This window comes from Balaenoptera ricei, chromosome 8, assembly GCF_028023285.1.
Source record: "Balaenoptera ricei isolate mBalRic1 chromosome 8, mBalRic1.hap2, whole genome shotgun sequence".
In the NCBI taxonomy this organism is placed as follows: Eukaryota; Metazoa; Chordata; class Mammalia; order Artiodactyla; family Balaenopteridae; genus Balaenoptera; species Balaenoptera ricei.
Genome location: NC_082646.1, coordinates 47348358 through 47372125, shown reverse-complemented (window position 1 = coordinate 47372125; position 23768 = coordinate 47348358). Strand labels below are relative to the sequence as shown.

The window sequence follows — 23768 nt, the reverse complement described above, 5'->3', positions numbered from 1 at the left end:
TAGGGAACCTCCATACTGTTCTCCATAGTGGCTGTATCAATTTACATTCCCACCAACAGTGCAAGAGGGTTCCCTTTTCTCCACACCCTCTCCAGCATTTGTTGTTTGTAGATTTTCTGATAATGCCCATTCTAACTGGTGTGAGGTGATACCTCATTGTAGTTTTGATTTGCATTTCTCTAATAATTAGTGATGTTGAGTAGCTTTTCATGTGCTTCTTGCCATCTGTATGTCTTCTTTGGAGAAATGTCTACTTAGGTCTTATGCCCATTTTTGGATTGGGGTGTTTGTTCTTTTAATATTGAGCTGTGTGAGCTGTTTATATATTTTGGAGATTAATCCTTTGTCTGTTGATTTGTTCGCAAATATTTTCTCCCATTCTGAGGGTTGTCTTTTTGTCTTGTTTGTAGTTTCCTTTGCTTTGCAAAAGCGTTTAAGTTTCGTTAGGTCCCAATTGTTTATTTTTGTTTTTATTTCCATTACTCTAGGAGGTGGACCAAAAAAGATCTTGCTGTGATTTATGTTAAAGAGTGTTCTTCCTATGTTTTCCTCTAAGAGTTTTATAGTATCCGGTCTTACATTTAGGTCTGTAATCCATTTTGAGTTTATTTTTGTGTATGGTGTTAGGGAGTGTTCTAATTTCATTCTTTTACATGTAGCTGTCCAGTTTTCCCAGCACCACTTAATGAAGAGACTCTCTTTTCTCCATTGCATATCCTTGCCTCCTTTGTCGTAGATTAGTTGACCATGGGTGCGTGTGTTTATCTCTGGGCTTTCTATCCTCTTCCATTGATCTATGTTTCTGTTTTTGTGCCAGTACCATATTGTCTTGATTACTGTAGCTTTGTAGTATACTCTGAAGTCAGGGAGTCTGATTCCTCCAGCTCTGTTATTTTCCCTCAAGACTGCTTTGGCTATTCGGGGTTTTTGTGTCTCCATACAAATTTTAAGATTTTTTATTCTAGTTCTGTGAAAAATGCCATTGGTAATTTGATAGGGATTGCACTGAATCTGTAGATTGCTTTGGGTAATATAGTCATTTTTGCAATATTGATTCTTCCAATCCAAGAACATGGTATGTCTCTCCATCTGTTTGTATCATCTTTAATTTCTTTCATCAGTGTCTTATAGTTTTCTGCATACAGGTCTTTTGTCTCCCTAGGTAGGTTTATTCCTGGGTATTTTATTCTTTTTGTTGCAATGGCAAATGGGAGTGTTTCCTTAATTTCTCTTTCAGATTTTTCATCATTAGTGTATAGGAATGCAAGATATTTCTGTGCATTAATTTTGTATCCTGCAACTTTACCAAATTCATTGATTAGCTCTAGTCGTTTTCCGGTGGCATCTTTAGGATTCTCTATGTATAGTATCATGTCATCTGCAAACAGTGACAATACTTCTTCTTTTCCAATTTGTATTCCTTTTATTTCTTTTTCTTCTCGGATTGCTGTGGCTAGGACTTCCAAAACTATGTTGAATAACAGTGTTGAGAGTGGACATCCTTGTCTTGTTCCAGATCTTAGAGGAAATGCTTTCAGTTTTTCACCATTGAGAATGATATTTGCTGTGGGTTTATTGTATATGGCCTTTATTATGTTCAGGTAGGTTCCCTCTGTGCCCACTTTCTGGAGAGTTTTGATCATAAATGGGTGTTGAATTTTGTCAAAAGCTTTTTCTGCATCCATTGAGATGATCATATGGTTTTTATCCTTCAGTGTGTTAATATGGTGTATCACATTGATTGATTTGCGTTTATTGAAGAATCCTTGCCTCCCTGGGATAAATCCCACTTGATCAGGGTGTATGATCCTTTTAATGTGTTGTTGGATTCTGTTTGCTAGTATTTTGTTGAGGATTTTTGTATCTATATTCATCAGTGATATTGGTCTGTAACTTTCTTCTTTTGTAGTATCTTTGTCTGGTTTTGGTATCAGGATGATGGTGGCCTCATAGAATGAGTTTGGGAGTATTCCTTCCTCTGCAAGTTTTTGGAACAGTTTGAGAAGGATGGGTGTTAGCTCTTCTCTGAATGTTTGATAGAATTTACCTGTGAAGCCATCTGGTCCTGGACTTTTGTTTGTTGGAAGATTTTTAATCACAGTTTCAATTTCATTACTTGTGATTGGTCTGTTCATATTTTCTATTTCGTCCTGGTTCAGTCATGGAAGGTTATACCTTTCTAAGAATTTGTCCATTTCTTCCAAGTTGTCCATTTTATTTGCATAGATTTGCTTGTAGTAGTCTCCTAGGATGCTTTGTATTTTTGCGGTGTCTGTTGTAACTTCTCCTTTTTCATTTCTAATTTAATTGATTTGAGTCCTCTCCCTCTTTTTCTTGATGAGTCTGGCTAATGGTTTATCAATTTTGTTTATCTTCTCAAAGAACCAGCTTTTAGTTTTATTGATCTTTGCTACTGTTTTGTTTCTGTTTCATTTATTTCTGCTCTGATCTTTATGATTTCTTTCCCTCTGCTAACTCTGGGTTGTGTTTGTTCTTCTTTCTCTAGTTCCTTTAGGTGTAGGGTTAGATTGTTTATTTGAGATTTTTCTTGTTTCTTGAGGTAGCCTTGTATAGCTATAAACTTCCCTCTTAGAACTGCTTTTGCTGCATCCCATAGGTTTTGGATAATCGTGTTTTCATTGTCATTTGTCTCTAGGTATTTTTTGATTTCTTCAGTGATCTCTTGGTTTTTTAGTAACGTATTGTTTAGCCTCCATGTGTTTTGTGTTTTTTACATGTTTTTCCCTGTAATTGATTTCTAATCTCATAGCATTGTGGTCAGAAAAGATGCTTGATATTATTTCAATTTTCTTAAATTTACTGAGGCTTGATTTGTGACCCAAGATGTGATCTATCCTGGAGAATGTTCCGTGCGCACTTGAGAAGAAAGTGTAATCTGCTGTTTATGGATGGAATGTTCTATAAATATCAACTAAATCAATCTGGTCTATTGTGTCATTTAAAGCTTGTGTTTCCTTATTAATTTTCTGTTTGGATGATCTGTCCATTGGTGTAAGTGAGGTGTTAAAGTCCCCCGCTATTATTGTGTTACTGTTGATTTCCTTTTATAGCTGTTAGCAGTTGCCTTATGTATTGAGGTGCTCCTATATTGGGTGCATAGATATTCATAATTGTTGTATCTTCTTCTTGGATTGATCCCTTGAATATTATGTAGTGTCCTTCCTTGTCTCTTGTAACATTCTTTATTTTAAAGTCTATTTTATCTGATATGAGTGTTGCTACTCCAGCTTTCTTTTGATTTCCATTTGCATGGAATATCTTTTACCATCCCCTCACTTTCAGTCTGTATGTGTCCCTAGGTCTGAAGTGGGTCTCTTGTAGACAGCATATATATGGGTCTTGTTTTTGTATCCATTCAGTGAGCCTGTGTCTTTTGGTTGGAGCATTTAGTCCATTCACGTTTAAGGTAATTATCCATCTATATGTTCCTGTTACCATTTTCTTAATTGTTTTGGGTTTGTTTTTGTAGGTCCTTTTCTTCTCTTGTGTTTCCCACTTAGAGAAGTTCCTTTAGCATTTGTTGTAGAGCTGGTTTGGTGGTGCTGAATTCTCTTAACTTTTGCTTCTCTGTAAAGCATTTGATTTCTCCATCGAGTCTGAATGAGATCCTTGCCGGGTAGAGTAATTCTGGTTGTAGATTCTTCCCTTTCATCACTTTAAATATGTCATGCCACTCCCTTCTGGCTTGTAGAGTTTCTGCTGAGAAATCAGCTGTTAACCTTATGGGAGTTCCCTTGTATGTTATTTGTCGTTTTTCCCTTGCTGCTTTCAATAATTTTTCTTTGTCTTTAAGTTTTGCCAATTTGATTACTATGTGTCTCAGCGTGTTTCTCCTTGGATTTATACTGTATGGGACTCTCTGTGCTTCCTGGACTTGGGTGGCTATTTCCTTTCCCATGTTAGGGAAGTTTTCGACTATAATCTCTTCAAATATTTTCTCGGATCCTTTCTCTCTCTCTTCTCCTTCTGGGACCCCTATAATGCGAATGGTTTTGTGCTTAATGTTGTCCCAGAGGTCTCTTAGGCTGTCTTCGTTTCTTTTCATTCTTTTTTCTTTAATCTGTTCTCTAGCAGTGAATTCCACTATTCTGTCTTCCAGGTCATTTATCTGTTCTTCTGCCTCAGTTATTCTGCTATTGATTCCTTCTACTGTATTTTTCCTTTCAGTTATTTTATTGTTTATCTCTGTTTGTTTGTTCTTTAATTCTTCTAGGTCTTTGTTAAACATTACTTGCATCTTCTCAATCTTTGCCTCCATTCTTTTTCCAAGGTCCTGTATCATCTTCACTATCATTATTCTGAATTCTTTTTCTGGAAGGTTGCCTATCTCCACTTCATTTAGTTGTTTTTCTGGGGTTTTATCTTGTTCCTTCATCTGGTACATAGCACTCTGCCTTTTCATATTGTCTATCTTTCTGTAAATGTGGTTTTTGTTCCACAGGCTGCAGGATTGTAGTACTTCTTGCTTCTGCTGTCTGCCCTCTGTTAGATGAGGCTATCTAAGAGGCTTGTGCAAGTTTCCTGATGGGAGGGACTGGTGGTGGGTAGAGCTGGCTGTTGCTCTGGTGGGCAGAGCTCAGTAAAACTTTAATCTGCTTGTCTGCTGATGGGTGGGGCTGGGTTCCCTCCCTGTTGGTTGTTTGGCCTGAGGCGCCCCAACACTGGAGCCTACCCGGGCTCTTTGGTGGGGCTAATGGCAGACTCTGGGAGGGCTTACGCCAAGGAGTACTTCCCAGAACTGCTGCTGCCAGTGTCCTTGTCATCACAGTGAGACACAGCCACCCCCTGCCTCTGCAGGAGACCCTCCAACACTAGCAGGTAGGTCTGGTTCAGTATTCTATGGGGTCACTGCTCCTTTCCCTGGCTCCTGATCCACACACTACTTTGTGTGTGCCCTCCAAGAGTGGAGTCTCTGTTTCCCTCAGTCCTGTCGAAGTCCAGCAATCAAATCCTGCTAGCCTTCAAAGTCTGATTCTCTAGGAATTTCTCCTCCCGTTGCTGGACCCCCAGGTTGGGAAGCCTGACATGGGGCTCAGAACCTTCACTCCAGTGGGTGGACTTCTGTGGTATAAGTGTTCTCCAGTTTGTGAGTCACCCATCCAGCAGTTATGGGATTTGATTTTATTGTGATTGCACCCCTCCTACCATCTCATTGTGGCTTCTCCTTTGTCTTTGGATGTGGGGTATCTTTTTTGGTGAGTTCCAGTGTCTTCCTGTTGATTATTGTTCAGCAGTTAGTTGTGATTCTGGTGCTCTCGCAAGAGGGAGTGAGAACACGTCCGTCTACTCCACCATCTTGAACCAATCTCCCTAAGTAGTACTAATATTTACTTTCACTTTCTGTTTACTGTTATTGTATAGAACTTCTGTGTATTAATCTTGCATAATGCAAACTTAATAACTCACTAGAACTTTTTGCAGACACCATTGGATTTTCTAGGCAAGAAATCATGCAATTTGTTAATAAAGACAGTTTTATTTTTCAAATCTGGGTGCCTTTAATTTCTTTAGTTGATGTATATTTCATTGAGTAGCATGTCTGGTGGTAAGAGCTAATCTCTTTGCCTGATCATAGGGGAAAATCTTATTAGCTTGAGGAAGTTTCTGTCTAGTCCTGGTTTGCTGAGAATTTTATCAGAAATCAATATTAGGTTCTGACACATTTAACAATTTTGTAGGTTTTTCATAAAATTAATTACATTTATCAATATTTGAATATTTAATCAACCTTACATTTGGGGATAAATCCTACTTGGTCATGATATAGTTTACTTTTTACATTTGTTGCATATGATTTGCTAAAGTTTTGTTTGGAATATTTATACCAATGTTTATGAAATATATCGGTTTGTAGTTTTTTTTCTTGTGATCATCTTGGTCTGATTTTGGTATCAAGGTAATGCTGACCTCATTAATTGAATTGGGAAGTATTCTTGCCTCTCTAATTTTCTGGTAGAGTTTATGTAGAATTTGTAGCAGTTCCTCCTTAAATATTTGGTGGCAATTCACCAGTGAAACCATATAGCCTAGAGGGTTTTTTTGTGCGTGGTAAAGTTTTTAACTACAAATTTAGTTTCTTTACTGAATATAAGACTATTCAGGCTGTCTTCTGTGAACTCTCATACATAGTTTGTGAATTTCAAGGAATTTCTCTGTTTTATCTAAGTTGACATTTATTGGATAAAGTTGTTGTAAAAAACATTTCCTTTTCGTATCTGTAGACCCTGTAGTGACGTTACCTCTCTCATTTTTGACGTTGGTAATTTGTGTTTTCTCTCTTTTCCTGATCAGTCTATTTTTTCAATTTTATTGATCTTTTCAAAGAACCAAGCTTTAGTTCCATTGATTTGCTCTATTGTGTTTCTGTTTTAGATTCCATTGATTTTTCACTCTGATCTATTACTTTCATTCTTCTACTCACTCTGAGTTTAATTTGCTCTTCTTTTCCAAATTTCTTAAGGTGGATCTGTGGTCATTGAGTTGAAATATTTTTCTTTTCTAATATATCTAGTTAATGCTATACAGTTTCCCCTAAGTATTGTTTTAGCCCAAAGAATTATAAATTTTTCCAGTCTAACTGCTGGGGACAGACACTGTTCGTTGTCCCATGTGGGTGCCAGGAGCGCTGTTCTCTCTAATCCTTTGGGGTGGTTCTTTCCCGGGTCTCAAGTATTATCCTCCCATGCATGTAGTGATCAACACTCAGCTGAATACTCAAGAGGGGGCCTCCGCAAATCCCCAGAGTACTCTTTTCATGCCGCTCTCTCCTCTTTGTTCCTGTGCTCTGTGAACTCTAGCTTCCTTGGTCTCTCTGAACTCACAGTTCCATCTTCTCAGCTCAGAGGGCTCACCTCATTTATTTTTTGTCTCTTAAGAATAACTCTCCTTCACTGCTTGATGTCCAGTGTCTTGAAAACTATTGTTTTATATATTTTGTCTTATTTTGTTGTTGTTATTTCAAGCAGGAGAATAAATCCAGGATCTATTATTTCATCTTTGTTGGAAGCAGGCATTTTCTTCCCATACATCATCATATTTAAGCCTCTTTAGAGTCCTGTGAGTTAGGTGTTGTTTTTAATAATCATCCCCATCTCACACATGAGAAAACTGAGACTCATGGAGACCTAGTATCAGCTACAGGTTAAGTTTTTTTATATAGATCTTCTGGGTCTAAATCCAGTGCCTCAAGTGACTGATTCAGCAAGCTTGTCAGGTCTCTCTTTGGTTTCTTTTAAATATTTTTAATACATCTTGGGTTTCAGTTCCAGTGTATTAAGAGTTTGGAAGCCTTTGCAGTTTCGAATTCAAGGGACTTTCTTCTGGGGATTTCGTTGAATACATTTTTTTTTTTTTTTTTTTTTTGGCTGCATTGGGTCTTCGTTGTTGCTCACGGGTTTTTTTTCTCCAGTTGCGGTGAGCGGGGGCTACTCTTCTTTGCGGTGCACAGACTTCTCATTGTGGTGGCTTATCTTGTTGTGGAGCATAGGCTCTAGGCATGTGGGCTTCAGTAGTTGTGGCACATGGGCTCAGTAGTTGTGGCTCGTGGGCTCTAGAGCACAGGCTCAGTAGTTGTGGCGCACGGGCTTAGTTGCTCCGCAGCATGTGGGATGTTCCCGGACCAGGGCTCGAACCCGTGTCCCCTGCATTGGCAGGTGGATTCTTAACCACTGTGCCACCAGGGAAGCCCTCTTTGAGTACTTTTTGATGGTGGAGTTTCATCATGGAAAATTACATGCACTAACACTTAACTTGGATGGATAATTACCCTCATTTCTTAAACTCTGGAATTGAAACAAGAAATGTTACAGCTTATGTTTCTCAAAGTTTTGATATGTTAGTATCTGAGGCCTTGATCTGGCTCTATGTTCCATTTCCTTAAAGCAGACTCCAAGATAGAGAAATTTTTATTTCCCCTCGCAATGAGAAGTATCAAAGTGTAAAAAATCCAAGAATTATATTAAGCCAAAACTGTCATGTCAAATTCTAACTTAATTCTTTGGCTAATAGAAAGACAGGGGCTTCTGTTCAGCAGTTTTCACCATATACACTAATATAACGTGATGAAATTTCTTCTTAAATGTATGGTTATTAATATTGTTCTTGTGTAGTCTTTCCTGAAGTATGTGCTAATCAGCATTACATAAAAAGATGAGTTCATACATAGGAAAACAAACAAAGAAAAGGAGACGCTAGATTAAAGAAAGATACTTAAATTTTTTTACTACAAAATTTGTCCTTTTTCAACAGGTTGGTGTACATTATGACAAGAAACCTCTAATTTGGGGGTAGCTGTGACAGTTTATTTTGTTTAGCCCTTGTCAGAGCTTTCCTATAGTCCAGCTACTCTTACCAGACAATTCTTTCCTCTCAATGCACTGTTTTGGCTTTTCCAGCCATGTTTTCATACTGAGAGATGCTGAAGTGTTTTGAGTAATGGCTAAACTACTAAAAAGCATTTTGAAAGCAAGCAAGATGGCAGGAAAAAAATTCTGATGCATAAGAAGGTAACCTGTAACTAACCCACCTCAAATCCCTAATGAGACATTTTTATTAGAGAAAATGTGGACACCTCCATCTGGAAACTTACTGTAACAGAAAGGGCAAAGAAACACCGCCACGCTAGTGGAACCAGCCTTTTTAAATAAAGGAAATTGTTTTCATGTCAAAATATTCCAGGCACTCCATAAATGTTATTTGTACTTTTAGTATCTTTTGTTGTAGAAAACACATAGTAGAAAGAAATTACTATGATTTCAGTAATTTAAAAATTAATTTATAATTTGTTAACTGCAACAGCTTGTGCATAAAAATAAGGTGCATGTGTGTATAAACACACACATGTTCACACAAGGATATGCAAGACAAAGTTCGGTCTACTGACAGTGCTCAACCACCTACGAATTCTAGACCCAGTCAACAGATCAACAGTGACCCCTGGGACTTGCAGCCCACAGATGGGAACCACTGTTCTAGGTTCTATAGCCATTGTAACCCTACCTAGGTCTACGAGAAATAAAGTCACATTTCTTTAGCAATATTTATCAAATACTTGCCATATACAAGGCATTGTGCTAGGAATTTGGAAAGCAGAGATGAGTAAGACATTTTCTCTTCTCTAGAACTTTATAATTTGATGGAGAAAGAGGAACATAACATGTTTACATGCTGGTGTAACAATGTGAAATTTCTGTTTGTATGTTGGTGTAATACCATGGAAAAAATTACATTGCTGTAGCTGCTTTATCCCCTATGGGGATGGCATTGTTTTTTTTTCTCTGGAGTAAATGGCCTTCTGTGGGGCAAAGGAACTTATTTATTTTGGTGTGTCGAAATATTGAGAAGAAAGGAAGTAAGGATTACAGAGAGAGAAAGGGAGAAAAATCAGTCAACATGGTGGCAGAAAGCTGGTGAGGGAGTGGGAGTGAGTACTGTGGTAAAATGTGGACCGGAAGAAATGTTAGACTGGATATAGTGGCCTGAGGACTTTTATCTGGATGGGGGGGTGGTTAAGGTAAACTCTTATTAAATTAAAACATTAACACAGAAAAGGGTAAAAATCATAACCATACATTAATTTTTCTCAAAACAAATACATCCTGGCTCAAGCAATAGAACATTATTAGAGCCCCAGAAATGCCCTCGGGGCCAAAGTCCTTTTATGTTGCTCTGAACCCATTTAACTCATCCTCATTTTGTTGATAGTAGTTTGGCACACACATAGATGCCTGTGTGAGTGGTTACTTGGTGGCATAAAGCTAAAGGAAGTGGAAGATCTATGTTCAGTATCTGGATTGTATGTGACAAAAAGAAGACAAAAGGCACAGGAGGTGAAATGTGAGGGAATCAGAGTTTCTTTGAGAATGGGCAGCTGGAGTGAGGAGTAAATGGGCAGCTGAAACCAGGAGAATGTGAGCTCGGTGGAACTGACAAATAGCTTGAGGTAGGCTTTTCACTGAGCAAGACTTAGCATGTGCAAAAGCACAGGGACTTAAGTGGGCATGCCACTTAAAAATGGAAGAGCACAATCAGGAAGTGGCTGGAGCATAGATTCCATGGGTTTAAGAAATAAAAGATGAGATTTGAAAAATGTAAATGATGAATTTGAAGAGTTTTGACTGGAGCAAAGGAGTTGGGATTCCTTTTTGTAGACACTGGAGAACCAAAGAAGATCTTTAAGAATGTGAGTAACATGATGAGACCTGTTCTTTAGATGGACAGTTTAGGGACTAGTTTTTAGCATAAAATGGAGCAGGAAGAAGCCAGTGTCAAAAAGAAGATTCAATATGGAGATTATTTTAATACCTGAGGTAAAGAGATGATGATATAAACCACAGCAGTAGTATAAAGATTTGAATTCAGGCAGCAATGTAAAGGAGGGAACAGATGTGGAAGATGTTCAAACAGTAGAATTAACAGTATTTGGTCACCAGTTGGCTGTGAGGATGAGAGAAGGGGACACAAGAGGATCCCTTAGTCCCACATCTTGGGCGACAGGGTGGATGAGTGTATCATTTACTTAAACTGGAGATGCAAAAAAGAAGGAACTCAAAGTTTGGGGCTGTGGTTGGAGCAGTTATAATGAGGTTAGTTTTAGATATATAAGTTTGAGGTGCCCTCAGGACATGGAGGTGAGAATAATTGTGTGTTAATGTCATAAATGACACCTCTAGAAGTTACTGGAGGTGACAGAGAGAAATCATAGAAAAGAGATGGTAAATGAATGTCAATGGGTGACAGAGTATAACTGTAAAGGAAATGGGTCCTTAAATTGGTTCCAAAATAGAATAGCATACAGTTACTAGAAGATAGTTTTATTTCAATTCTCTGTAGCTTTTATTACTGGGTTATTTAAATGAACAATTAGAATAATTAAATTATACTCTTAATACTTTTATTATTATTCATTAATTTATCCTGTAAGTCTAAAATAATTGTGCATTTCAAGTAAAATTTACTGAAATCAGGCTCACTGTTAATAGTAGATAAAATCTGTGTTCAAACAATACCACATAGTTAAAACACTTAAGGGATATAGTTGTATTTTGATTTAAGTTTTTAAATGCTTAAAAATAAAACAGAAATTAACAAAAGTATAAACATTTTAGGCATTATAAATTGCAGGCTTTATCTCTACATCAAAATTGGGATTGCACGGTTGTGGCAATTAAGAATAAAGAGTAAAGGAGGAACTTCTGGTGTTAGAATGGAGAAGAAAGCAAATGAAAATTCTTTTACTGCATAACTTTAAAACGTCAAAGAAATGCAAAAACCAAAAAATTTAAAGGCAATGAAGATGTGTGGAAGCAACAAAGACAAAATCAACTAACAGAGAGGAAACTTGCAGAAGTGGACAGGTATCACCAGTTGCTTTATTGTCTGAGAGTATCTGCAGATTAGGGACCCAGGCTGACGATCCAGCTTGGTCTAGATGAAGGGACATTAGTTTCCTAGGGCTGCCATAACAAAGTACCACAAACTAGATGGCTTAAAACAACAGAAATTTATTCTCTCCCGGTTCTGGATGCTAAAAGTTCGAAATCAAGTTGTCAGCGCGGCCATACTCCACCTGAGACGCTGGGTAGAGTCTTCCTTGCCTTGTCTAGCTTCTGGTGGTGGCTGTTAATCGTTGGCATTCCTTGGCTTTCTGCTGCATCACTCAAGCTCCTGCTGTGCCTTCCCATGCCATTTTCCCTGTGTGTCTCTCTGTCTTTGTGTCCCTTCTCCTCTTTTTATAAAAACACCTGTCATATTGGATTACGAGCCCATCCAACTTCGGTATGTCCTCATCTTAACTAATTACATCTGCAATGACACTATTTCTAAATGAAGTCACATTCTGAGGTTCTGGGAAAGGATATGCATTGGGGCTGGGGGAGGGGGAGATGTAATTCCACCTAGTATATGACACTGCTGGAAAAAAGAGAAACCGGAAAAACGTTTGGCTATTGAAATGATCTGGTATGTCAGTTTGTAAACTCCAGGAGCCCTAAATGTATGATAGCCATTTGGCCTCATGCTTCACTTCCTGATTCTGGAAGCTTCATGAGAGGCTCATGATTTTGAAGAAGACTGAAGTCTCCCATTGTTTTGTAATATTTGTCAGAAAAGCACCACTTGAGGAGTGAAAACTGCTCAAACTTTGATTAGTCAATTAGTTTTTTTTCTCATGCCCAATTTAGAAACAGTATGGTGCAAGAGGCTAGAGGGCAAAACTCAAAAATGTAAAAATCTGATCGAGTCAGTAATCCAGGGCAGGGGATATACTAGCCAAGACTCCCAATTAAAATTCCATGCCAATTGTCCTGTAAAGATATTCTTAACCAGAGATTGACTGCTTCCGCCTTCTGCTGCAACCTACCCCATCTCATTTGCTTTGAATCTGGAAGAGGCAAACCATCACTGGGGGAAAAAATATAAAATTCAGTCTTTATGGTTACATTATACTCAGTGTCTGGCATAAAAGAAAACATATTGCATATGTGTCAAGAAGCATAAAATGTGACTAGTAACTAAGAAAAATAAGTCAATAGAAGTAGACTGATGGAAGATCTTGGGTGTTAGAATTTGAAAAAAAGGACCTTAAAATAACTATAATCAATATTTTCAAGCAAGTGAAGTGTTGAATAAATGGATGAGAAGGAGAACTTCAACAGAAAATTGCAAACTATAAAAAGAATTAAATAGGCATTCTAGGATTGTAAAATGCCATATCTGAAATTAAGAACTTTTTATTATGGTTAACAGCAGACTGGACATAGGAGAAGATACAATTAGTGAGATTGAAGAAAGAATAGTAGAAAAAAGTCAAACTGAAGCACAGAGAGAAAGAGAGATATGAAAGAAGGAAAGAAAGAAAAGAAAGAAAGAAAAAGAAAGAAAAGAAAAGAAAGAAAGAAAGTGAGCCTAGAGAAAACATCACATGTGAGACATAGTCAAATGATGTAACACAGGTGTAACTGGGTACTGGAAGGAGCAGAGAGAGAAATGTGGCAGAAGGGCTGTTTCGGGAAATAACGTCTGGAAATTTTTCAACACAGATCCAAGTCTTTAATCCACAGTTTTAAGAAGCTCTGGAAACCCTATAAAAGAAATATGCAGTGGAAATCACACCTACTTTCATCATTGTCAACAAAAACTTAAAAAAAAAAAGCTATCTTAAAAGCCTAGGAAAAAAAAGACATATTGCCAACAGTGGGACAACATTAAGAATTACGGCTAACTTCTCAATGAAATCATGGATTTCAGGAAAACAAATGGAATGTTGTTTTTAAAGGAAAAAAAAAACTGAGAAAAAAACTAAACAAAAGAAAACCTGCCAGGGACTACCCTGGTGGTCCAGTGGTTGAGAATCCGTCTTGCAATGCAGGGGACGCCAGTTTGATCCCTGGTCAGGGAACTAAGATCCCACATGCCGCGGGGCAACTAAGCCCACACACCACAACCATGTGCTCTGGAGCGTGCGTGCTCTGGAGCATGTGTGCCACAACTAGAGAGAAGCCCACACACTGCAACGAACAGCCTGCGTGCCACAACAAAAGATCCCGCGTGCCACAACTAAGACCCGACACAGCCAAAAAATAAATAAATAAATTATAAAGCTCATCATAATAAACTCAACAAAACTTAAAAAACAAAACAAAACAAAAGAAAACCTGCCAATATAGAATGCTATACTCAGTAAATATATCCTTCAAAAACAATACATTTCAAAATGTATAGAAATATCAAATCACTATGTTATGTGCCAGGAACTAACATAGTGTTATAGGTCAATTATGCTTCAAAACAAACAAACTCATAGAAAAAGAGATCATATTTGTGGCTACCAGAGGTGGGAGGAGGGAGGAGAGGGGTTAAGATGAACGTGGTCAAAAGGTACAAACTTCCAGTTGTAAGATAAATAAGTACTAGGGATGTAATGTACAACATGATAAATATAATTAGCACTGCTGTACATTATAAATGAAAGTTGCTGAGAGAGTAAATCCTAAGAGTTCTCATCACAAAGAAAAAAATTTTTTTTCTATTTCTTTAATGTTGTATCTGTGTGACCTGATGGATGTTCGCTAAGCTATTGCGGTAACCATTTCATGATGTATGATATTCAAATCATTATGTTGTACACCTTAAACTTATGCAGTGCTGTATGTCAATTATATCTCAATAAAACTGAAAAAATAAATAAAGGGAAAATAAAAATATTCTGAGAAAAAAAGCTGATATAATTTGTTGGCAGTAGCCTACATTATAAGAAACACTAAAGGAAATTCTTCAGCTTGAAAGAATCAGAGATGAAAGCAAGGAAGTAGCAGAAGGAATGAAGAACACTAGCGTGGGTAAATATAAGACTATTGACCATTCAGAGCAACAATTATAACAAATCAAATAAATCATAACAAAGTAGTATATATAGTACATATAAAAGTAAATTATATGGAAATAGCAAAAAACAGTGAAAGGGGATAAATAGACTTAAATATTTGTAAGATTCTTGAATATAAACAAGAGCCAACTTAAAATAGTTTGTATTAAATTAAGGATTCATTTAGGAATTTTTATTGAAAACTCTAAATGGATTATACTGAGATGAAACAAAAATGTTCATAGAGGTGACAACATAAGATAATAAAAAATATTGATTAATCCAGAAGAAGACAATAGGAAGGAAGAATTAAAAAATTAAAGAATAGGGATTTCCCTGGTGGTCCAGTGGTTAACACTCCACGCTCACAATGCAGGGGACCTGGGTTGGATCCCTGGTCAGGGAACTAGATTCCGCATGCCGCAACTAAAAGATCCTGCATGCCGCAGTGACGATTCTGCATGCAGCAACGAAGATCCCGCGTGCCGCAGCTAAAGACCTGGCGCAGGCAAATAGATAAATAGATAGATAGATATTTCAAAAATAAAGAATAAATTGGACAAATAACAAGTAGCAAAAAAAACAAGTAGCAAATGAGAGAAATAGGAAATAGTAATAAGCTACACTCCCAATTGGGTGATTTTCATGATACATATATCTAATAAAAAATTCATATCCATAGTATATGAGGAACTCTTAAAATAGATATTAAAAAGTAATCAAATGTGCTAAAGACTGGAACAGATACTTTACGAAAGAGGATGCCCAAATTTCCAATAAGCATTTGAAAAGGAACTTAGCTTCATAATGTATGATGGAAAAGCCAATCAAAATCACAATATGATAACCCAACACTGACAGAATGTTTAAAGTAAAAGAGATAATACCAACTGTTGTCAAGGGTGCACAGCAACTTGAACTCTCATGCATTTCAGTGGAAGTTTGTTAGTTCAGTTAGTTAGGAAAACTGCTTGGCAACATCTATGAAAGCTAAATATATGCTTAGCTTATGACCTCGCAATTCCATTACCAGGTACACATCTAACAGGAATTAGGATATATGTTTGCCAGATGATATGTACAAGAGTGTTCATAAAAGCTTTATTTATAATACTTAAAACTGTGAATAATCCAAATTTCCATCTATAGGAGAACTGATAGATAAATTCTGGTGTATTCATACAAAGGAACACTACACAACAATAAAGAATAAACTACTGATACACATAACAATGGGGATGAATCCCACAACACTATTTTGAGGGGAAAAGGCCAGACACAAAAAGCAAATACTGTAAGATTCCATTTATATGATGTACAGGGTAGGCAAAACTGATGGGCGTTGAAAAAATTTATGTTAATGGAGCATGATATTGATTGGGATGGGGTGTGAGAGAACGTTCTGATATTGTTGCTTTGGATGGTAGTTACAGAGATGTATATATATATATGTAAAAATGTATAAAGGTTAAATTCACTTAAGATTTGTGTGCTTTATGTACATTATATATACATTATTCTACAACATACCACACACACACCACACACACATAAAGGAAAGTGCCTTCCTTAAAAATGTGTGTGTGGGGGATGGGGAAAGCATCCTAAAATGATCATTTGAAAATGTTATTTTTTCTTTTGTTTTTTGGATAAGAAATAACTTTTTCCTAATTTTAGAATGTTTCAAAAATATAGAAAAATAAAAAGAAGATTTGTATTTTTATGATTAACAGTGGGAGTGAATTTTTTCTTATGTTTATTACTCATATCTAATAACTTTTTCTCATTTTAGAATGTTTCAAAAATATAGAAAGATAAAAAAGAAGATTTGTATTTTTATGATTAACAGTGGGAGTGAATTTTTTCTTATGTTTATTACTCATTTCTAATTGTTCTACAAAGTACAATATATCCATTGTACATTTATCTGTTTTTTAATATTTATATTTTAAAGTCGGATGAGTTTTTCTTGTAAGAAAATCAATATTTAGACTGTCATATTGGCCTTTTTTTCCTTTTTAACACAAGGACTTTAAAATTTTTATTTAATTAAAACCACCAAATATTCCCAATCTCATATGCTTTATCATTTGTTTTCTGAGTATAACCTTCCTCATCCCCCTACAGTAGCTTCTTTTGTCTGTAGTTTTCTTTTTCACACTTAACTGTTTTACTCATCAGAGTGTGTGTGTATGTATATGAGTGTGTGTGTATTCACATGTATACACGTTGTGACATGAGGCTCCACCAACATTTTTTCTCAATAGTTAGCCATTTGCACCAACATCTGATTTCACAGGAGTTATAGCTATTTAGTGGAAGTCCTCCAGGCACTGGCATTCTGATGGCTGATGTTCTTAGTTAAGATTATTGTTTTTGTTATTGATGTATTCATCAGTACTTTAGTGAGAAATTGGAAGAGGCTATATGAAAGACTGCTGTCCAGGTGTTACAATAAATCATTAGTCTAAAGAAAAATAAACTGTACTTGGAAAATTATACTAAGGTAGTATTAGTGGTTTTGCCATTAACACTGTGCTGTTATTAGTCACATTGGTTTTCCATCCAGATTTTTTTTTTAACAAAATTAAAAAGACTTTATTGCAGAATACAAAATAGATTTATTTAAGACGTGTGTAGATGCATGGCAATACTTCACAAATAACTGATTTTATTTTGTAGGTTGTACCTAAGCACTTGTCTTCCAAGTGTTTTGTTCATATTATTATTATTTTTAACATCTTCATTGGAGTATAATTGCTTTACAATGGTATGTTAGTTTCTGCTTTATAACAAAGTGAATCAGCTATACATATACATATATCCCCATATCTCTTCCCTCTTGCATCTCCCTCCGTCCCACCCTCCCTATCCCACCCCCCTAGGTGGTCACAAAGCACCAAGCTGATCTCCCTGTGCTATGCGGCTGCTTCCCACTAGCTATCGGTTTTACATTTGGTAGTGTATATATGTCCATGCCACTCTCTCACTTTGTCCCAGCTTACCCTTCCCCTCCCCGTGTCCTCAAGTCCATTCTCTAGTAGGTCTGTGTCTTTATTTCCGTCCTGCCCCTAGGTTCTTCATGACCATTTTTTTTTCTTAAATTCCATATATATGTGTTAGCATACGGTATTTATTTTTCTCTTTCTGACTTACTTCACTCTGTATGACAGACTCTAGGTCCATCCACCTCACTACAAATAACTCAATTTCATTTCTTTTTATGGCTAAGTAATATTCCATTGTATATATGTACCACATCTTCTTTATCCATTCATCTGTTGATGGACACTTAGGTTGCTTCCATGTCCTGGCTATTGTAAATAGAGCTTCAATGAACATTGTGGTCCATGACTCTTTTTGAATTATGGTTTTCTCAGGGTATATGCCCAGTAGTGGGATTGCTGGGTCATATGGTAGTTCTATTTTTAGTTTTTTAAGGAACCTCCATACTGTTCTCCATAGTGGCTGTATCAATTTACATTCCCACCAACAGTGCAAGAGGGTTTCCTTTTCTCCACACCCTCTCCAGCATTTATTGCACAGTAATCAAGACAGTATGGTACTGGCACAAAAACAGAAATACAGATCAATGGAACAGGATAGAAAGCCCAGAGATAAACCCATGCACATATGGTCACATTATTTTTGATAAAGGAGGCAAGAATATACAATGGAGAAAAGACAGCCTCTTCAATAAATGGTGCTGGGAAAACTGGACTGCTACATGTAAAAGAATGAAATTAGAACATTCCCTAACACCATACACAAAAATAAACTCAAAATGGATTAAAGACCTAAATGTAAGGCCAGACACTATAAAACTCTTAGAGGAAAACATAGGTAGAACACTCTTTGACATAAATCACAGCAAGATCCTTTTTGACCCACCTCCTAGAGAAATGGAAATAAAAACAAAAATTAACAAATGGGACCTAATGAAACTTAAAAGCTTTTGCACAGCAAGGAAACCATAAACAAGATGAAAAGACAGCCCTCAGAATGGGAGAAAATATTTGCAAATGAAGAAACTGAAAAAGGATTAATCTCCAAAATTTACAAGCAGCTCATGCAGCTCAATATTAAAAAAACAAACAACCCAATCCAAAAATTGGCAGAAGACCTAAATAGACATTTCTCCAAAGAAGATATACAGATTGCCAACAAACGCATGAAAGGATGCTCAACGTCAGTCATTAGAGAAATGCAAATCAAAACTACAATGAGATATCACCTCACACCAGTCAGAATAACCATCATCAAAAAATCTACAAATTTTTTTTTTTATTACAGTATAGTTGCTTTACAATGTTGTGTTAGTTTCTGCTGTACAACAAAGTGAATCACCTATAATCACTTAGCTCTAATCTATTCGGAATTAATTTCTAGGAGTTGGTCCGTTTCCAAGATGGCTCTGTTACTTATTCAATATTAAATGTTTTCCTTTAACTTTCTGGTTACTCAGAGCTTTTCTATACCTCATTCTGTATAAGGCTACTGCTAATTCTGGACTACCAGATTCAGATACCTCTCCTAGCTTTTATACTTTGCCTTTCAAGAAGCTTCTAAGAAAAATAAGCAGTAATTCGTCTATGGGTATTTCCACTCTTTGTGTCAAGCCATTTTACTTACTGAACAATCTATTAGGTTTTAGGTACTGTAGACAGTGAATAAGCTGAAGATTTCTTGCCTGCCATCCATGAATTATAAGCTCCAGCTTACCACTCCAGCTCAGAAATGGTTGTCTTATGCACACTGCTTGATGAAAGTACATTATATTTAGGAAAACACTACTCATATTCAGTAGTGTTACAGATAAGAATAAACTACCTGGGGTCTTTTTGAAGATATGGACTGGGATGCTGAAAGGACATTTGAGTAAATAAGGAAATATGGTCAAAAGTAGAGAGTACGGAATATCAAGGTATCTATTATCGCATTCCATAGTTGTACCCAAATAATTTTAAGATTTATTTTTCTTTTCTATATGTTAGAGGACCTATATGTTAACTATTATAGAATGCAAATTTGATAGTGATTTTTAAAACTATAATATTCTCTCTCTTTAGAATAGCATATTGGTTAAACTTTAGACAAATCTGAGCTCAATTCTAAGTTCTAATGTTTTCCTGAGCAAGTTGTTTTGTCTCTCCAAATCTTACTTTTGTTATTTTAAAGTAAGGATAATAATAATTCCCTCATTGAGAAGAATAACAGAGGTATTACATATAACTGTTCATTTTTATGTACAAAATGACATCTGTTGACAGATAAGATTCCAAGGGGGCGGAACTAAAGAATGCTTTCCAGAACTAGAGTAAGGAACAGATCCTGTGCAGAGAAGTTGCATCAGGGTGCTCATGTGAAAGACAGAGAGCTATAGCAACAAGTTCAAATGGAGAATTTTATAGAACAATTTCCATAGAAATAATGTTTCTATGGAAATCAGTCAACGAGTTTTTCAAGACTATATCTCAATAAGACCTCCAATAGAAAAAAAAAAAGGTAAGAGAAACAAAGAATTATTTCAAGGAGAAGACATTTCAGACAAAAAGGAGTGGGGAAGGAAGAACATTAGTACAAAAGAGGGTGAAGACCAACTGGAAAAATTCACTTAGTCACACTGGTTAGGGGTTGTCACTAACTCCTTAGTAAAGAGAAACTGGAGAGGAGACTGGATCTACTACTGCTGACCCTCTAAAACTCCTCCAGTGTAGCTCCATAGAGTAATCTCTACACAATCATAGAATCGGTACTCAGAGACCACATACTCCCCAAATCTCAAGAGAAGAAAGAAGTTTGTGTCCTTCAGAAACTGGATAGAACTGTGAAAAATATAAAATTGGCTATAGACATTGAAATTGTGAAACACAATCCTGTGTATTCACACACATTTTTTCATGAAAGTAAAACATAAAAACAAAGGAAATGAATAAGCATTTGAAGATTTTGGACAAGAGTTAGCAGTATCCAAAGCAAGAGAGAAGCAAATGTAATCTCACAGCAGGCTTCTATGATTTCCGGATTTCACTGGGCAGTACCACGCCACACTCCAGCATCCCTCTCCTCCACCACTGCCGAATGAGGAACTGACACAAGGTTGCCAAGTTCTCATTTTACTTGTACTGACATTTAAAGATAATTACAAATCACCACTTACTACCTCATTCATTTTCACAAAAGAATGAACTGATAGAAGAAACATAGTATGGATGTGAACTCAGGGAGGAAATGCATTATAAAAAATTCACTACGTTGTTCCTATTTTCCTCATTTTGGTGAGCCCACTTCTCCGTGCACTGGAATTAGTTCGTGGGCCAGGATTTCAACCTCACTGCCCCAGTGCACTCTTCTGTTCCAGCATCATGATGATAAAGACATTATACCGCCAACTAAAACATTTTACTCCTTGGCAAATGCATATGAGGTGCTTCTTACACAATGTGGGATGTCAGTCTCAACAAATCCCTTATTGGTTTTAACAAACCTTAACCTTTAGACTTTGACTTACAAATCAGCATTGACCCTACCTGGTTCTTAGAGTCAAGATACCCTTTGGATGTGCTACAAATAAAACTAACCAAACCCTTTGTTTAAAACCCATATTATGTTGCTTACAACACTGAATTACAATTTTTGTTTGCATGACGATCTCCCTAACTAGACACTAAACCCCTTGAGGGCAGGATCTAGTTTTCCTCATCTTGATACCCTTAAAAGTAAAGTGATGTTTGGCATGTTGTGAATCCTTGTATTTGTTGAATAACTGAGTGAATGGCTCTGCTTAGGTTATGTCTCCTGAAACATCATAATTATACATAGCAAATCCTTGCTACTATTTTATAGTTCATTGATGAAAGTAGGAATTGGCTCTGTCCTTCAACATTCACTCATTCATTCTTCAGACATATTACATGAAACCCTTGCTATGTGCCTTACACTGTGCTAACTGCTAAAGATAATCAAAATGACCAGAATGTAGTTCTTGCCTTCAAAGATGTCACAAAGAGTTCTTTCTGGAGCTCACATTATCATTTAAGCACGGTACCAATTTCCTGAATGATATAAATATAAATAAATTGTCTGAAATCTTAATAGAGTGAGCATTTACCCTCATATGTTTTTCTTACCACTCTAAGAAGCAATACCCACTTTATGTAAGAGTCCTCCTCTCTAACAGATTACAGCCACTATCCCCATGACACAATTTACTTAAATTGGAGCCTTAGCCATATCCACTTTAAATGAAATAATAAATCTGCTTACTATTGCAAGTCTTGTTGTATTTGCTGTTCTCCTGTGCAAACCCTTCCAGCCGGCACTGAAAACGATGCTGCCAGAATTCTTGAAACCAGGGGTTTCGGAGGTTTGTTTCCGGCCGGAGCTTCAGATAATAATCATCAAACCACTTGACATCAGGAGATTGGAGCTTGATTGTGATTCCACCAACAGCTTCTCGCTGATATCCATCTGTCACATCATACCTGTCAGCCCAGCCATCACTGTGGGGAAACAAAAAACCCCTCAGCTTAGAACAGACATCTTCTAAGAAAATTATTCTACTTGCTGTCATTTTGAGAACAGTCATTAAATGGCACTCAGGCCATACTACGTGATTCTAGAGACAGCAACTTGCTAGGATCAAAAGTGCAAAACACAATGGAAACTTTGGATCTAAGAATGCTGGAAGGTACCAGTCTCACTTACCTTGAACTGCAGAGAATAACCTTATGCTTTTGGCAGAATTTTACTGGTTGTAGAATATAGTATATGCATGGAAGCTGCATAATATCACCATTCACACTATTTACTGAACGTTTAATAGCTACGACAAGTTAACTTTAAATACGTTCTTTTCCTTTACTTAATCATAATCATTATAGTTATCATAAAGTAAAAATGAAAAATATTTCTAAAATATACCTAATGTTAATTTAACCATCCTATGACAGGATATTCACTTGTTTCCATGTTTACATGTGATGATAGAGAGGTTAAAAAAGAAAAACTTTCTGATTATGGTCATTCTGTTAAATATTGATTCATCAGAGCCTCAAACTGAAGTCCTTATACTCCATACTCCTCTTTCCTATCCCATGGTTCTTCTCTAACACATTTAAAATACGCATATGAAGTCATGTTTTACATTAGAGTGATTGAAAGAACTTCTTAGCAATAGGCCATCAAAGATGGTGACAGGGATCATACTCCTCAATATTAATATCATGCTATGCACTGATCACTCAAAGTACTGTAGGAATTTTAAAATAAAAGAGTTTGAAATCAGAGAGTTCCTGAGTATAACAGAATAAGGAAAAAGATTCTAAGCTTATTTGCAAAACACATGAGACACAACATTGGAAATAAAAGACAAGAAAAGGTGTTTATATCAAATCTGGACACACCTTGGGGCATTTAGGAAAAAAGTGTCTCTGACTTTTCCCACCCTCTCTGTCATTTGGAATATGCACAACTTGTGCTATGCATCTGCTGGGACCCAGTGGTACTATCCTTCCTTTGAAGAGGTGCAAGTGCTCTTTCAGGAGAAGTAAAGAAAGTCAAGGGAAATGTAACAATGCAAACAAAAAAGTAACAACAAAGAGGGAAGAGAAGGTACGGAGACAGTTGAAGGGAAGAACAGAATAGAGCCTCCTGAACACAAGGCAGGAAGGGTTTTGGAGATTAGCTGGGTGAAAGGGAGTGGGTACTGGGGAAAGTGTGAATGAAAGGATTTACATTAACAATCATTGTTTATTTCATCAATGTTCAGATATTTCTATTTATTGGAATGTTAATTTCTTTTTAATTTCTTTTAATCTTCCTTCCAATGCATTTTTGTCCTTTATACTTTTTTTTTTTGGGAGGCAGAGAGCATGCTCCAATATTTTGCATAAATCTGTGCCAGGGAAGGTATTATGTAAGGAATTAATTAGAATAAGTAAAAAAAAGCATGTACTTTCTTCAGTATGCTCTGACTTAAAAATTGATAATGAGAGTTGTTCCCAAGTTCATATATTACTCATTAAGATATCATAGGGGCTTGAGATATTCCTAAGGCATCTGTGGGTGGAGGAGGAGAATAAAATAAACAAATGAAAAAAATAAACCATTTCTTCCTCCAAGTCCTCCTTGACAAGAAGAGATTTCATTGAAAATCATCTATGTTGAAATTTCAAAAACTTTTGTGGCAAATCAGGAAAAAAAATAATAACTAATGCAATACGTTTTGTCCCAATGTTGAATGTGGTTACTTCACACATTATCTTCCCTGAAGTTTCTCATCTCAGCTGCACAGATTTTATTTAAAGCTGACAAGTTGAAATGAAGTGGGCTTGTTTGCTTCATTTTCTTGCTCTGTTTTGGAGGCTTTATTATATCACTGATA

At 36.5% G+C, this 23768-nt stretch overlaps 1 protein-coding gene and 1 long non-coding RNA gene across 9 annotated transcripts in view; one reads left to right on the top strand and one right to left on the bottom strand.

Moving 5' to 3' along the window:
* The window catches only part of GRM5 (glutamate metabotropic receptor 5), a 531751-nt gene that overhangs the window by 119834 nt on the left and 388149 nt on the right, over positions 1-23768 (bottom strand). For all 5 annotated transcript variants that reach the window (XM_059930609.1, XM_059930612.1, XM_059930613.1 and 2 more), the window contains exon 3: positions 21650-21885. In XM_059930609.1, coding sequence (XP_059786592.1) covers positions 21650-21885 — 236 coding nt within the window. The remainder of the gene's footprint in view (positions 1-21649; positions 21886-23768) is intronic.
* The window catches only part of LOC132370505 (uncharacterized), a 370395-nt gene that overhangs the window by 292677 nt on the left and 53950 nt on the right, over positions 1-23768 (top strand). The window lies entirely within an intron of this gene.